The 14,470-nt window shown below is 39.7% G+C and overlaps 1 protein-coding gene across 1 annotated transcript in view; it reads right to left on the bottom strand.

Moving 5' to 3' along the window:
- Positions 1–8,662: 8,662 nt before the first annotated feature.
- C4BPA (complement component 4 binding protein alpha) overlaps positions 8,663–14,470 on the bottom strand; it is a 33,959-nt gene continuing 28,151 nt past the window's right edge. Inside the window, exons 9-11 of the mRNA XM_027082862.1 lie at positions 10,807–10,980; positions 9,627–9,802; positions 8,663–9,078 (exon numbers count right to left, since the gene is read on the bottom strand). Coding sequence (XP_026938663.1) covers positions 8,905–9,078; positions 9,627–9,802; positions 10,807–10,980 — 524 coding nt within the window. The 3' untranslated portion in view covers positions 8,663–8,904. The remainder of the gene's footprint in view (positions 9,079–9,626; positions 9,803–10,806; positions 10,981–14,470) is intronic.

Below are 14,470 nucleotides of genomic sequence, written 5' to 3'. Positions count from 1 at the left end.
GGAAAATAAACAAAATTTAGATTATAAACCTAGATTTTAATAAATTTGCTGCTACTCTTCCAGCATTTCCTTCTTTATAGATTTAACTCTAAGCAATCGTTGAGTGATTTTGACTTCACCTTTTTATTTTAGCAACTTTAAGTTATTCATGCTCTGCTATTTATCAATGTATTGCCTTTAGCTCCAAATTCACCATTTATTACACACAACTGTGATCATGAACAGAATTCCTTTAAACATTTCCGCTTTGCAGTGAGCATGATGCTAAACTTTCTCAGTAGAGGGTGCCAGAGGAACATTGTGGGAAGAAGATATGCTCCTGCTGTTTCCTGCTGCTTCACAGTGGGTTAGCATTGTGAGTGTAAGGATACCTACTAGCACTCTGCCCCAGCCCTGTGCCCAGAATGCAGAATCCCATGGTAATTTTGCAGCCCTGAACTGGTCTGGCCACCACCTTCCTGTGGTTCTCCTGACAGCGGTGCTATTCCAGGCCTCTCGCCACACTGGCACTCTGTCTGCATGCCTGCACACCTGGCCACCAGCTGCCATGTGCCTGCACCCCATCTCTGTCTTGTAGGCTTGTCACTGGATTCCCTATCACTCTGCACACCTATGCTCCTGGCTACCATCGGCAGTCACTTCACTAACACAGAATGCTCTAGTGCCCCTGGCCAGCTTCAGGCCCACGTGCATACTCATCAGCTGTAGCTCATTTATGCCCTGCCTGCATTCCCAAGCGTGGTTTCTGTACACCATCTCTGGTCCAGGCAACTTATTGAACTTCCCCAGCATCTAGTAGGTTGCAATTATACCTTTTCCAATGAGATCTAAACCCAAGCATTGGAAAAGGCCCTCCTTTGAAGTTTGTCCTTTCTTGAGTACTTTCCCACAGCCCTAGGGAAACATATAGAGTTTTCTTAGAGCCTATAGCTTCTATTTTATCACAATTTAATAATTCTTTATATTTAACTTCCCCTGTTTAAATCATTGTGTGGTTTCTCTCTCCTGATTAGACCCAGATTGATAACATGTACATTCTGGTATACCTTAAAAATGGATATAATTTAAAACTTGCAGTACTCAAGCTTCCATCAGGTATTGAGCTAGATGACATCTAAAGGTTCTAAGAAAAAATAGTTTTTGGAAATAAATTTTTTTAATTACATAAATTCATGTAGAGTATTTAAATATATTTTGAATATAAGAGAACTCATCATATCTTTAAATCTGCAAATAGGCTCATTATTGGTATCAGAAAATCGGTTATTTGCCTGAAATTGGTGACAAAAGGACTAAGAAGAATAAGTCCTGGATTCAGAGGAGTTTTAGAAAATAACATGCCCCTTTTTTGGGCTCCCATAAATACAAAATGTCAGTACAATCAATAGAGTCTCCCCTTAGTTAAAATTTTTCATGGCAGAGCCTCTGGTTTACCAATTTCCTTCTCCCCAAGGTTATTAAACCTAGAATAGAAATAATCCGCTTATGTGTAATTCATTTTCCTGTGGTCAGAGAATATTTGGCAGCTGAGGCTTTGTAGCTGACTTTCTTAGACTGAACTAAACTTTAGCACCAAATTAACATTTCATACAACTGTATACACTTTTTACTCACAACATAATTATTCAGCATCACTGTGAGCAAACCTCTGAGGGAAATGCAAAGATGAACTAATCATAGTGGAAGGGAAAACATTTCATTAAAACAAAGAGACAAATGTAAATCCTCTGCATTTTAGGAAAGGGAGCAACTATTTCAGGAAAAATGAAAGTTCTCTCAATGTTGATAGTGCAAAAGTAATGTGATGGAAACAGGCTGAGTGGTAGAGGGAGAAAACAGAATCCAAAGAGAATATAGAAGCAATAATCTTCTCGTCTTGCATGGTAGAAGTTCAAGTTGTAAATAAGCAAGCAGAAGACCAGAAGCTCTTTCTCTGGAGAAACTAGACAGCAGCAGAGAAGACACTAATAAACAATAATATTGGGGGCTTCCCCACTCTGTATTTGTCAGGAAACAGGACATCCAAAAGCTCAGTGGCTCAAATCAGACAGAAATGTATTTGTCTTTCATGAAACAGGAGGCATTAGGGCATTTAGGATGGTCAGCAGTTCTGCCCACATGATTAACCAAGGACCAGGTCCCTTCCTCCTTGCTGCTTCAGCATCCCACGGGATGCTACCCTCCTCGGCATGGCGGAAGTTGGTTCACCAGCACTCTGTCAGCATCTCAGCCTTCACCATGGGGAAAAAGGAATCAGAGAGCAAGCAGCTTCTTACCCCCACCCCCTTCCCAGTTTTATTGAGGTATAATTGACATACAGCACTATGAGAGTTTAAGGTGTACAGCATAATGATTTGATTTACATGTATCATGAAATGATTATCACAATAAGTTTAGTGAACATCCATCATCTCATATAGATTCAAAATTAAACAAATAGAAAATTTTTTCTTGTGATAAAAACCCTTAAGATTTACTTTCTTAACAACTTTCATATGTAACATACAGCAGTGTTAATTATATTTATCGTGTGGTACATTACATCCTTAGCACTTATTTATCTTATTACTGGAAGTGTGTACCTCTTGACTGCCTTCATCCAATTCCCCCTTCCACCTCAATCTGATCTCTTTTTCTATCAGTTTGTTTGTTTTTGAAGTATAATTGACCTACAGCACTACGGTATTTCCTGTTGCACAACATAGTGATTCAATATTTTTATACATTTCAAAATGATCACCATGATAAATATAGGTACAATATGTCATTATACAAAAACACTACATAGTTACTGACTATATTCCTCACACTGTACGTTTCGTACAGGTGGCTCATTTATTCTGCAACTGGAAGTTTGTACCTCTTAATCTCCCTCACCTATTTATTTCCTTCCCCCACCCTCTCCCCTCTAGTAACCACCTATTTGTTTTCTATATCTATAACTCTGTCAAGCAGCTTCTTTTTTAAGTAAGTGACCAGGAAGTCACACCCATTGGAAAGTTGCTCCAAGGTAGGCTCTAGTGAAGAGAGGCAATGTGTCCTGCTGATATTTTAAATGGTGGAAGGGGTTCTGCTTCTTAAAATCAAAAGGGGGTTAATATAGAAAAACAATTAGCAGTCTCTGTTATGACAATTTAATTAAAAATGCCTCACCTGTCCCATCAGACTGCAAGTAAGCCTACAGTCAGCAAAATTTGTTCATATACACGGAATTTTAAATGAGATTATTCAGGCCTCACTCTTCAAAAAGAACTGACCAGTGATCATTAATAAAGGTTTGCAGGGAGCAAAATAACACTAGCTATTACAAATAGCTCCATGGAGTCCAGAATGAATCTAGGTAGAGAGAACAGGATATTATTTTTTTTAAGAAAAAGAAAAGAATAGAAATCATTTGGAAAACATTAAATATTCTTAAAAGAAATTGAAAAATTCAACAAAAGTGTTGGAATATAAAGCCAAAGGAATCTCCCAGGAAGTGTGTGAAGGGCTGGGGTAAGAATGAAGACAGAAAACATAGCAAAAGTAGACAATCAACCAATCAACAGGGAGATCCAATATCAGACTAATTGGACTTCAGTAAGAGAAAAGAGTGAAGAAATATTATTGAAGAAATTACATAAGAAAATTTCTCAGACCAGAAGAACATGAGTTTACGGTCTGAAAGCACTCATCAAAAACCGGCAAAGTGAATGAAGAAATAAAATATAGCAAAGTGCATCAACATGATATTTTAGAATGTCACAGGTGACGAGTGTATCTTTAAAACTTCCAGAGTAGGGGGGAGAAAATCAGGTCAGAAGTCAGGATGTCCTCTGACTTCTCAATAGCTGTACTGGAAGTAATAAGACAGTGGAGAAATCCCTTTAAAATGAGAGGGGAAATTATTTTTAACCCAGCCCTCTACACACAGCCAAACTATCAATCAAGTGTGAAAATGAAGACAGTTTCAAACATGCCGAGACCCAAATTTTTACTTCCTATGCATCATTTCTCGGGCAGTTCCCAAAGGATGGGCTTTAGTAAAATGAAAATTCAAGGAAGAGGAAAACATGGATCCAAGAACCAGAGAAAGTAACAGAAGTGAGTCTGCAGGTGTGAGAGCATCCACCATGTGCTGAAGTGTGTAGCAGACCATCAAGTCCTGTCCATGTCACTAGGGCCCTACCACTTCAGCACAGTCTGGATAACTTCCAGATGCCAGTTCTGCTTCCTTTTGCCTAGGCTTTTCCAGAACTATTTAAAGCCATTCTGATTTTGGCTTAGCAGGAAAAATGGTGGTAAGGAACACCTCCCAGAAGCAGCTCTCAATTCACAGCTGATGGAAGTTAGTATCACTACCCCAGCTCCCTCACCTTTGGGTGATTACCCTGAGGTGTGAGTTCAACATCTTTACCAGTTTCCCCTGGTGTTAGGCTCCTGTCATCTTAACTGGCTTGATAACATACCTTTATTGTCTGTCTTTCCTTCCCTGTCTCACTGCCCTACTCATCTCCTGGTGTTTCCTGCATCTTCCAAACAAACTACTTACACTTTAATTCTTGTTTCAGGGTCTGCTCCTGGTGGAACCTAAACTAAGGCCAAGTGGGAGAGTGGAGGGCTCTGAGAGGAGGGTCTATGGGAACTAGAAGGGAGTTGATAAGCACCTGATGTCTCTGAACATTGGAACAATCTTGGTAGACTGAAAAATCTCTTGGAGCATTTAGGAGGAATTGGAAATAGAAATATAGAAAACTAAGCAAGCGAGCAGACAACTTCACTAAAAAGGGCACTATCAACACAGGACAGAACAAAAGAAAGTTGTAAAAGAGGAACATGCTCACAAAACACTGCCTGATTTAGTTCAGTCACAACGTGTAACTGAAATTGTGCAATAACTACACAGGAAGAAGGAAGAAATGCAGATGATTAAATTAGAAGATGATTGAATCTTTGTTTGTATTCAACAGACAAATGGACAATTCATTAAAAAGTAGAAAAAACAAGTTAGGTAAAAATATGGTGATAAATACCAGGAAAAAAAAATGTTACAAGAAGTGACAGTGTTTCTCTGAGACTAGGGAAAAGGGATTGTGTGGGTCCAGTTAGTGCATTAACTTGTTAAATGTACTTAGGTTTTAAATTAATTTTAAAGATAAATAAGATTGATAAGTCAAGAAATAGTGTCAGACCTTCCCTGGTGGCGCAGTGGTTGAGAGTCCTCCTGCCGATGCAGGAGACACGGGTTTGTGCCCCGGTCCCAGAAGATCCCACATGTCGTGGAGCGGCTGGGCCCGTGAGCCCTGGCCACTGAGCCTGCGCGTCCGGAGCCTGCGCTCCGCAACGGGAGAGGCCACGACAGTGAGAGGCCCGCGTACCGCAAAAAAAAAAAAAAAAAAGATGGGCCCCCCCCAAAAAAGAAATAGTTTCACTTGTAATGTGGTTTGCAATTTATAATTTTTATATAATGTATACTTTTATATAATTTATAACTTTAATTTAAAGTTATAATTTTATATAAAAATTAAAACTTTAAGTGTGAAATTTAAAATGAAAAAAGAAAAATGTAATGCAGTTGCACTGTTTACACCCACCTTTATTGTTTCAATATTTGTTTATGTGTACACGCATTTATTTTAGATATTTTGAGAGGCATTTAAATAAAAGAATAAAGTAAAGAATGGAGAAATAATTCATATCAGTGTGAATTACAGTCTCTGTACTGCTCCTTTATACTTGCAGAGAATGGCAAGGAAGGAAACGTGAAGGATTGACATTTAAAAGCCCCAACTATTTCTGCTTTACAGCTAAAGAATGAAGCTTGAGGTAGAATTCTTTATCTGAGCACATAAATAATACCCAAACATAAGCATACTTAGCTATTCAATTCTAATCCACTAATAAAATGATGTGGAAGTAAGAATCAGATAGTAGAAATCTTAATTTCATTTATGAAAATGAGAAAAATTATTCTCTCCCAACCTATCCCAATATCCAAACCAGTTTCTCTGTATCAGTAAAACATTCTTAAGCACAGCTACAAAAACCTACCAAGGATTTCTATGTATATAATACATTTAAAAACATCAACTATCTTTATCTAATAATCAGTGAACTCATTAGTGAGTATAATTGCAAGCAGTGTTCAGTGATACTATATAGTATGAAATAGAAATTACGTTTTTATTCAATTGTAGAGAAGATATATACTATAGTTAAAAATGAAATAATGTGATATAAATAATAAATGATATTAATGAAATAGGAAATTAATTCAATCAGCACATAACAAAATAAAATAAATAAGCAAAGACATGGTTTTCAAATTATTACAGTACTTAATGAATGAAGGCTTTTCTGAGTGAGGTTTGTTGGCAAAGGAGGGAGATGGGAGCATATAATCACTCCTGCTGGTGGGAGAAGATGAGTGAGAAGTAGTAAAAGCCAGTGAGTGAAACAATTGCCAGATATTTATCCACATCTAATCGCAAGGAACTGGCCAGCGTCTTCTCCTCCAGTCCTTGCTGATGCTGGAAGTAGAGAGAACCATTGCAGGAAGACACAGACTTAAACAGAATGGACATCTCTTTGGGTTTCCTTTGCTTACAATTATCCAGCTCCTGCTAACATGAGACTATGCTGGCAATTTAAATTTTTTTTAAATAAATACATCTGCCCTACACCCTCCTCATAAGGCAATGGAAATTATTTTTCCATATGTTCTAAACTTTACATTTTTGGTATAAAATATCCAGGTCCCTTTTCTTCCTCTCACACAAACCCTCAATGAGCACCAAATTGAACAAGTTTCTCTCTTGCAGATTCTTCTAATAAAGCTTTCCTAAGCCTTCTCAACTCACTCCCATTCCTAACAGGATATTCCACTTTCTTAGATCATATTTTTGATGATGAATGTGAAGATAATTATAATACACAAGGTATTTGGACAATGAGAGCAGATGATGATGCAATCCTATTCACAAAGTGTCTGAAGAACCCCTGAGGCTCATACTGCATCCTCACATCCCAAACCAAAAAAAGGAGGAATAATATTTGTTACAGGGGATTGGTGAATTTTAACTGTTTTTTAGGCAGTGTGAGCAAATATTTGATTTGTTAGAATTCATATAATAAGAAATACCACAATTGGAAAAGAGCCCAATGGAGGACGAAGAACTAAACTGCTCACTGTGAAAAAATGAAGGGAATTGTGTTAAGGGTTACAAAATCCAACTGTTGCAGGAGTCTAATAAAGGCAAATGAGAGATTTGAGTAGGGAAAAAAGCATAGACTGGAACAACATGTCCACAGAGAAAAAGCAACCGGAGAAGACATCATCTGTGTTCTCCCCACATCCCTGCTCTGGAGATTACCACAAGCGTCCCCACAGAGCCATTGGCTACCCGTGTGTCTCGGCCTTGATGTCTTATTGCTGGCCCCACCGGCCCACAATGGGGTCAGATGTGATTGGGTGTAGTGCTGCTAGAGCAAGTCTTTACCAATGAGAGGAGGGTACTGTTGAATAAATACCCAGGCTCATCCTCCTTAGAAAGACAACTCGGAATTGTGTTCCCCATGCTCCCAGAAGGCAGTCAGCATGATTGAGCTTCTGCTTGCAACAGCAATGACCTCTTGAGGCTGTCCTCACTCCCCCATCTTACTACCCCACTCAATCACAGTGCTTTCTGGGGAACCTCCCAAGGAAAGTAGATCCCCACTTGTCTCAGGAGAAACCCAAAATAAACATCAACCAAAAGAAATTCTGAGTAAAAGGACCAGACAAATGGCTTTTAAGACCATGGTTATGGTAACTCACTTAGCAGTATTTCTATATGAAGGTGAATGAGCACATTATACATAGAGTGAAATACAGTATTGGAATTAAAAAATAGTGAATAAAAAAAAAGACCATGGACAGATACCTTCTATATTAAGTAGGTTACTATAGCAATTCAAACCTAAGGTTTAGTGAAAGCCTGCTACACACCCTTGTCTCATTGGAGTATGTTTGGGGGAATTAAACTAAAGAGGTCACTGTTCCCCCATAGAGTTCTGTGTATAAAGGAGATAGAACAACCAAAGGAACTGAGATATGAATGAGAGAGAGATTTTAGAGGATGCAAGTGTTGGAGGAAGTCGCCAAACACCCCGAGACATAAATGTGATTAATATGGGGTTTCTCCTCATGTGGGGGGTAGTTGCTTGAGCCATTTTACTTTCTATTAAGGAAAATGAGGACCATATCAGAACAAGGACTTGGGAGCACAAAGGTGGCTGCTGGGTGGGCTTCCACTCATCAGGCTTTCAGAGTCTGTTCCTGAGGATGGAATCAGGAGATCAGACACCGACATGAATGTCCTTCTCACAAGCCAAAAGCCAAAAGGGAGCATTAGTGAGGCAGAGGTCAAGTGCATGGGGGTTTAGAAAAGGGCGTGACTGCTTCAAATGGGGGACAACGGACAAGGCTTTTGGGGTGTGTTGATGTTTAATCTAAATACTGAACACCTGAGTGACTTGCACATGTGAACTGTGGAGTAAAGGCAATCCATGGAAATGTATTGGTGTGAACCCATGTTCATATGTCCAAGGTCCCTACAGTAAAATAAATATATCAACTTTATGTATGGGTTTTTTCATAGACCTCATTTCACAGAGTCCTAATGACCACGAAGACAAAATACTGTTGGATATGTAAATTGTTTAATTGATAAAATGTGTACTCTGTGTCCAGAAAAGCAAAAATATGAATCAGAAAATGATCAATAATTCTACAGTATCAAAGCACTAAATATTAACCAATTACCCTTTCTAGATAATTATTACCACAATTGATGGTGTAAAAGAGATGGTAAAGGTGATTAACTGAAGTGATCCATATTGGATTTAAGGCAGCAAGGCACATTTTCCTCCCCTTCATGAGAAACATTACAGTGAACCCTCCTGAGTGGCTTGCTTTGCCTCATCTTTCTGAAGCTCCAGGGTTTGAATCTCCAGGTACAGCTTATACACCTCCAGGGCCAATTTCACCTCCTCTGGATCTGGGAGACACTGCATGAGTTTCTTGCCTTTGACCACTTGCTCACAGCCTTCAGGGTACTCCTAAAGGAGAAATATGTGATGAGTGTGCTTAAAAGGCTTCTCTTCCAATTGTTAGGGGGCATAGTTCATGCTGACAAAGGCAGGACTACAGATTCAGGACCAAGACCCACCCAGAACTGGTGGATGAGCAGGAAAACAAGAAAACACCTTGGACCCCACCATCTTCTTCCTCAGAGGAATATAACTCTGCTCTGAGACAGCCTCCCAGAAAACCTCTGTGGGAACAGAGACTATTTCTGCTGACCATTCAGAAATGGGACAACAGTATACCATATCCCCTAGAAAAGTAAAGTTAAGGAGTCAGTACTCCCAGGTATCTGAGAACCTCCACTCCAAAGGGGCTCAGTTTTCCCTGTTCTCAAGTGAGAACAGGAAAACTTGCCACTCCTTTCTGACCAGAGGGCTTCAAGGCAAAATTGAGAGTTCCTTTGCATGAATGAATCTTGACAAGTCAGATGTCACCTTTACTGGCAGGACAGTCCTTTGAGTGAGACACACCCATTTTAGGGTTTGATAGATTGTAAACTTCCTTGAATTGTGCCACTTACCCACTCACACTTGGGCACCTCCGGGTACCACGTTCTGTTTTCTGAACAAGTGATATTTTGGGAACCAACCAAACCATAACGAGAGTCACACTGGACAGTGACAGTTTCAGGTTCAACATATCCATCCTTATCCACAGATAACCTTCCATGTTCTATCTCTGGTTTCAGACACAAAGCTGAAATGGAACATAATTTTAAGCAATCTGTAGATCTAAGAAAAAGATATGAGTCTACGGTACTACGAATGAACTATATTGAAGTGCTGCTAATTGTTTTACCTTTTCTTTCATCTTGAGAACAAAAATAATTTTCATTAACATATTTATTGAGCATTGGCTATGTATTAGACTTTGGGCTAGTACTTTATGTGATTATCTTATTTAAGTCTCACTATTTTATCTAGGAGAAAGTGAGATACAGAAAAGTTAAGTAACTTGCCCAAGGACATAACAATTTTAAATAGCATGACAGAATATAAAAAGGGCATGTGACCCTAAATCCTCATCTATCAAATCAACTACCTCTCGTATCTTGATCCCTATAAGATGCTGAATACAAGATTTTCCCCTCTCGCCTATTATCCTCCCGTGTGCAATGGAAACAATGGTGGCAAATAATCCCTGCGGTTGTTGATGACAAAGTGATATTAAACTTGTGTGCATGTAACAATCAGACCCGATCTTGTCCCCTCTTGTCCCCACACAGCTGGCACACTAGGAGTCCCCCACTCACAACATGCCTATGTCCTGGGCTGGTGGTGCCCTGCACTGGCTGTGATGGAAATACCTGTGACCTCACCACAACGCTTGCAATTATCCCATGGGAGTCGACATTCATGCTAGACCAACATTCCATGACAATTTTGCTATGGGCCACAACTACACTCAGATAAGATGTACCAACTGTAGAATATTTCTGGAAGTATACAAGAAACAAAGAATAGGGGCTGCCTCACAGAGGCTGAATTTTGCACCTGGGAGAAAGAAGTAGGAGAGATTAATGTTTCTGTTGTGCCCTCTGTACTTTTTGCTTTGGGTACTGTCAGAATATAGTAAGTATTTTAAATAAATCAAATCAAATCAAATATTTTTTTGCTGCCTCTGGCAGAGAAGAAACTGTGCTCTCAAGCCTTTCAGGATAGTTCCCCCCCACACAAAGCTGAAGAGAGAGCTGGAGTTACCTTTACATTGAGGGGCTTCAGATGACCAGCCTGAAGAAGAGCAGGAGAGTTTGTTCTTTCCAACCAAGGTGTACCCTTCATCACATCTGTATGTAGCCTCAACACTTCTAAGTGGAAATGATGGATTGATTGGTTTATGATGTCCATGGGCAATGACAGGAGGAGAATCGCAATCTTGAAGTGAGACATAAAAATCAAAGTCAGAGTGTTGAATGCTTATATCAACACTTCCCAGAATCTGTGTGGTTTGTAGGAGGCTTCCTTCTGTCCTTCTATCTTCTCTGCCCATCTGTTCACTTAGCCAAACCCAGGACCTATGCTGCCCTTCTGTAGGCGTGAGGCTGGGGAACCTTAGAAAGGCTCCGATGGAATGACAAGCACTTAAGATTTGTTTCATTTTATTGACAATTCACTAAACTTGACACTATTTAGGAACCATTTTGGCATGAAGGCTGAATTCAGTCCAAAGTCTCATTGTACTAGTGGTACACTCCACTGATTTCAGGCTAAATGCAGAGATGTACATCTGGGAGAGACTGTAAAGATGCGAAATAAATCCACAATCTCTGACTCATTGCTCCCAATCAAGCCTGTCCATCCAACCCCCAAGAATATACTTACTGTCTTCTAAAATATTTTAGAAAAGAGCTCATAGAAAGAATAAAAAAGGTGGATTGCAGGTTGGAATAATAGATGTGGCATGGTGCTGAGTACCTCTCTGAAAGGGAACACTGTCAGGTTCCACAAACAGTGCATGAGAAATTTAAATAGAACAGGGCACCAGGAAAGTCAGGTACAATATTAAACTGACAGGCTATAGTATCTACAAGTACTATCCTCAGATGCCTCCTTGAGGCATAGAAAACATGATGCTGACAATGAGATTCAAATGCTGGAGTTGCCATGGCACGTGGTAGAAAGAGAGATTAAGTGACTCAGAGAAGAGAGCATGCTGGAGTGGATGTACCACACACATGCTGGAAACCCCACCAAATGATTATGTTCCCTGGGAAAGCCTGGAGGATACAGGTACCAAGGTCAGAAGGAATATCCTAACAAGAAGAGCACCCATATCAAAGGCCAGAGCTGATGATGCGAAGAACATTAAAGAACAAATTTCACTCTTAGCAATCGCAGTCTGAGAGGTGCTTATATGCTTCAGAAGCTAAGTAAATGTAATCATCATAATGAGTGGCAAGTTAGAGAGACAACCAGAGGTGCCTGAGAGTTAGGAATACGGTTAATAGAACATGGCATTCATAAGGGTGAAAATAGATGAGCAGCCAACCAGATAAGACTCAATTTGTACCATCGAAAGAAATTAAGGATGGATGATCAGGAGGCTGTTGGCATTTGGTCCAATAAAAAGTTATAATCCTTTGTTCAGTTTCTGGACCTGTGCCAGTTGTCAGGTCTGGAGATCATCGACTAAAGAAAAAAGACAGTTTCCAGAAGTAAAGATACTACAACACCTTGGGAAGTATACACAGTAATGAGTGCCCCAGTCTTCTAAGAGAACCTATGTCTATTTACACAGGTAACTGTGCACAGGTGAGAGGTGCACAGTAATCCAATGATTATTGAACATAGAGCTTGAGTTGACATGGATACCTGGAACCATCATGGCCCCCCTATTAAGCCATTTGGTGGCCTTTTCCATTATCTTTTTTTTTTTTTTTTTTGTGGTACACAGGCCTCTCACTGTTGTGGCCTCTCCCGTTGCAGAGCACAGGCTCCGGACGTGCAGGCTCAGCAGCCATGGCTCACGAGCCTAGCCGCTCCGTGGCATGTGGGATCCTCCCAGACCGAGGCATGAACCTGTGTCCCCTGCATCAGCAGGCAGACTCTCAACCACTGCACCACCAGGGAAGCCCCATTATCTTTGAAAGTATAAACGGGATAGACAAAATGGGTCATTGGTACAACCTCCACATTGGTCCTTGGCCTATGGGGTTAGAGCTGTCTTATCCAAGAAGGCCAAGTACAAGACATTGATACTACCTATACCCTCCCCCTGGAGGCAAAGAAGGTAAGTTTTTTTAAAATATCATGTACTGAAGGGTAGGGGAGAAGGAGAAATTTGTGCCACTCTTAAAGAACTAAAGATGCAGGAGGGGTCATCATATCCCCATGTACTTCACCAGTGTGTCTACTACAAAAATTAGGATTCTGGAGAATTCCAGTAGGCTACTGAAAACCCAACAGCATTTTAGCCCCTATTGCAGCCACTGTACCAGATGTGGTATCTTTGCTAGAGCAGATTAATATGTCTTCGAGTAAGTGAGGCCACTGATTCAGCAGAGGCCTTCTTTTCCATCCCTATCAGAAAAGAAGGTCACAAACAGTTTGCATACACATGGAAGGTTCAAGATCAAATATCTGCATTTTAAGACCTTGTCTATGATAACTCACCAGTCCCTGTCATAATAGAGTCTGGAGATATCATGACCATGTGGACATCCACAGAATATCATATTGATACAGAACATCAATGGCATCATGTTAGTTCTACTGAATAAGCAAGAAGTAGATGGCATGATGATGTTCCAGAATATGGAAGATAGAGAAGGAAGAAAAGAAGTAAGCTCAGAAAGGCAGGTTCACTAGATGTGGGCAGGTTTTATACTGTAGGTGAAGCCATATGGACTAGAAGGAAGAGAAGAAAAAAGAATAAATACCAAGAAATAAAAGGTAATAATTGAACTGTCTAGCTTATCTTTTAGATGTGGGCTCTTTTCATTGATTCAGAAAAAAGAAGGAATCCAGGAAGTTCAAAAGAATGGGAAAAAACAGTGGGGGAAAAGAGAAAGTTGGACTGAGGGGGCAGTATTTTTTAACAAACTTATCCACTCTTAAAATCATTCAGGGTATACGAACTTTTTTACCTAATGTGGGGGGTTTTTTTTCTTTGTTTTGATTTCATTTTTCCAACTGAATGAGGCTGTAGTAAAGGACTTTCACTGCAAGTTCATTTGTTGCATTCAAATTATACAAACAATGTTAAGGGTTAAAAAGTACCACACATAAAAAACATCAGCATCAAACAAAACACCAGCTTTACACATTTCCTAAATTCTAAATTTACATTATAAAAGCAAATTATGAAAAAGGCATGGTAGGGAATAAACAATGTCATACTTCCTCTTTCTCAATGGAAGTCACAACAGTTACTAATATTTATCACCCTGTGAAGTTCATTGTTCTAATTTCCATTATCCAAAGAGGGAGTCTGTCCTTAAGGATATCCAAAACCCTATTATGCTGTGGTATTAGCAGCATCCTTGACACTGGGACAAAAGCCAAGCAGTTTGTTCTATGTTCAAGTTGTTGATCCATAAACAGCACAATAATACCAGGTTTCCTGGGAGGGTGCCCACATGCTTCAACCAGTGGGTTCCGAGATCAACATACTCACAGCTGATCAGGGTATAGGAACTTCTAGGTAAAAATGCAGAATAAGAGATTCTAGCATTGGAGCCTTTCTGCAGTTCACACACACTTCAGATGAACTAAGAGTAGATTTCCAAGAGAAGAAATCAAACTTAAATTTGATAATTTCATCTGCTTCTAGATTGTTCTTTAGTACTACTCCAACTCTTAACCTCCAAAAAGCGATGGGAAGAATGACATTCATCTCTAAGATCTGATTTTCTATCCTTTCATT

The sequence above is a fragment of the Aethalodelphis obliquidens genome, unplaced genomic scaffold (genome assembly GCF_003676395.1).
Source record: "Aethalodelphis obliquidens isolate GAN/ISIS:26980383/991018 unplaced genomic scaffold, ASM367639v1 scaffold48, whole genome shotgun sequence".
Lineage (NCBI taxonomy): Eukaryota > Metazoa > Chordata > Mammalia > Artiodactyla > Delphinidae > Aethalodelphis > Aethalodelphis obliquidens.
The sequence above is the reverse complement of the archived record's forward strand: the minus strand, read 5'-3'. Positions and strand labels throughout refer to the sequence as shown.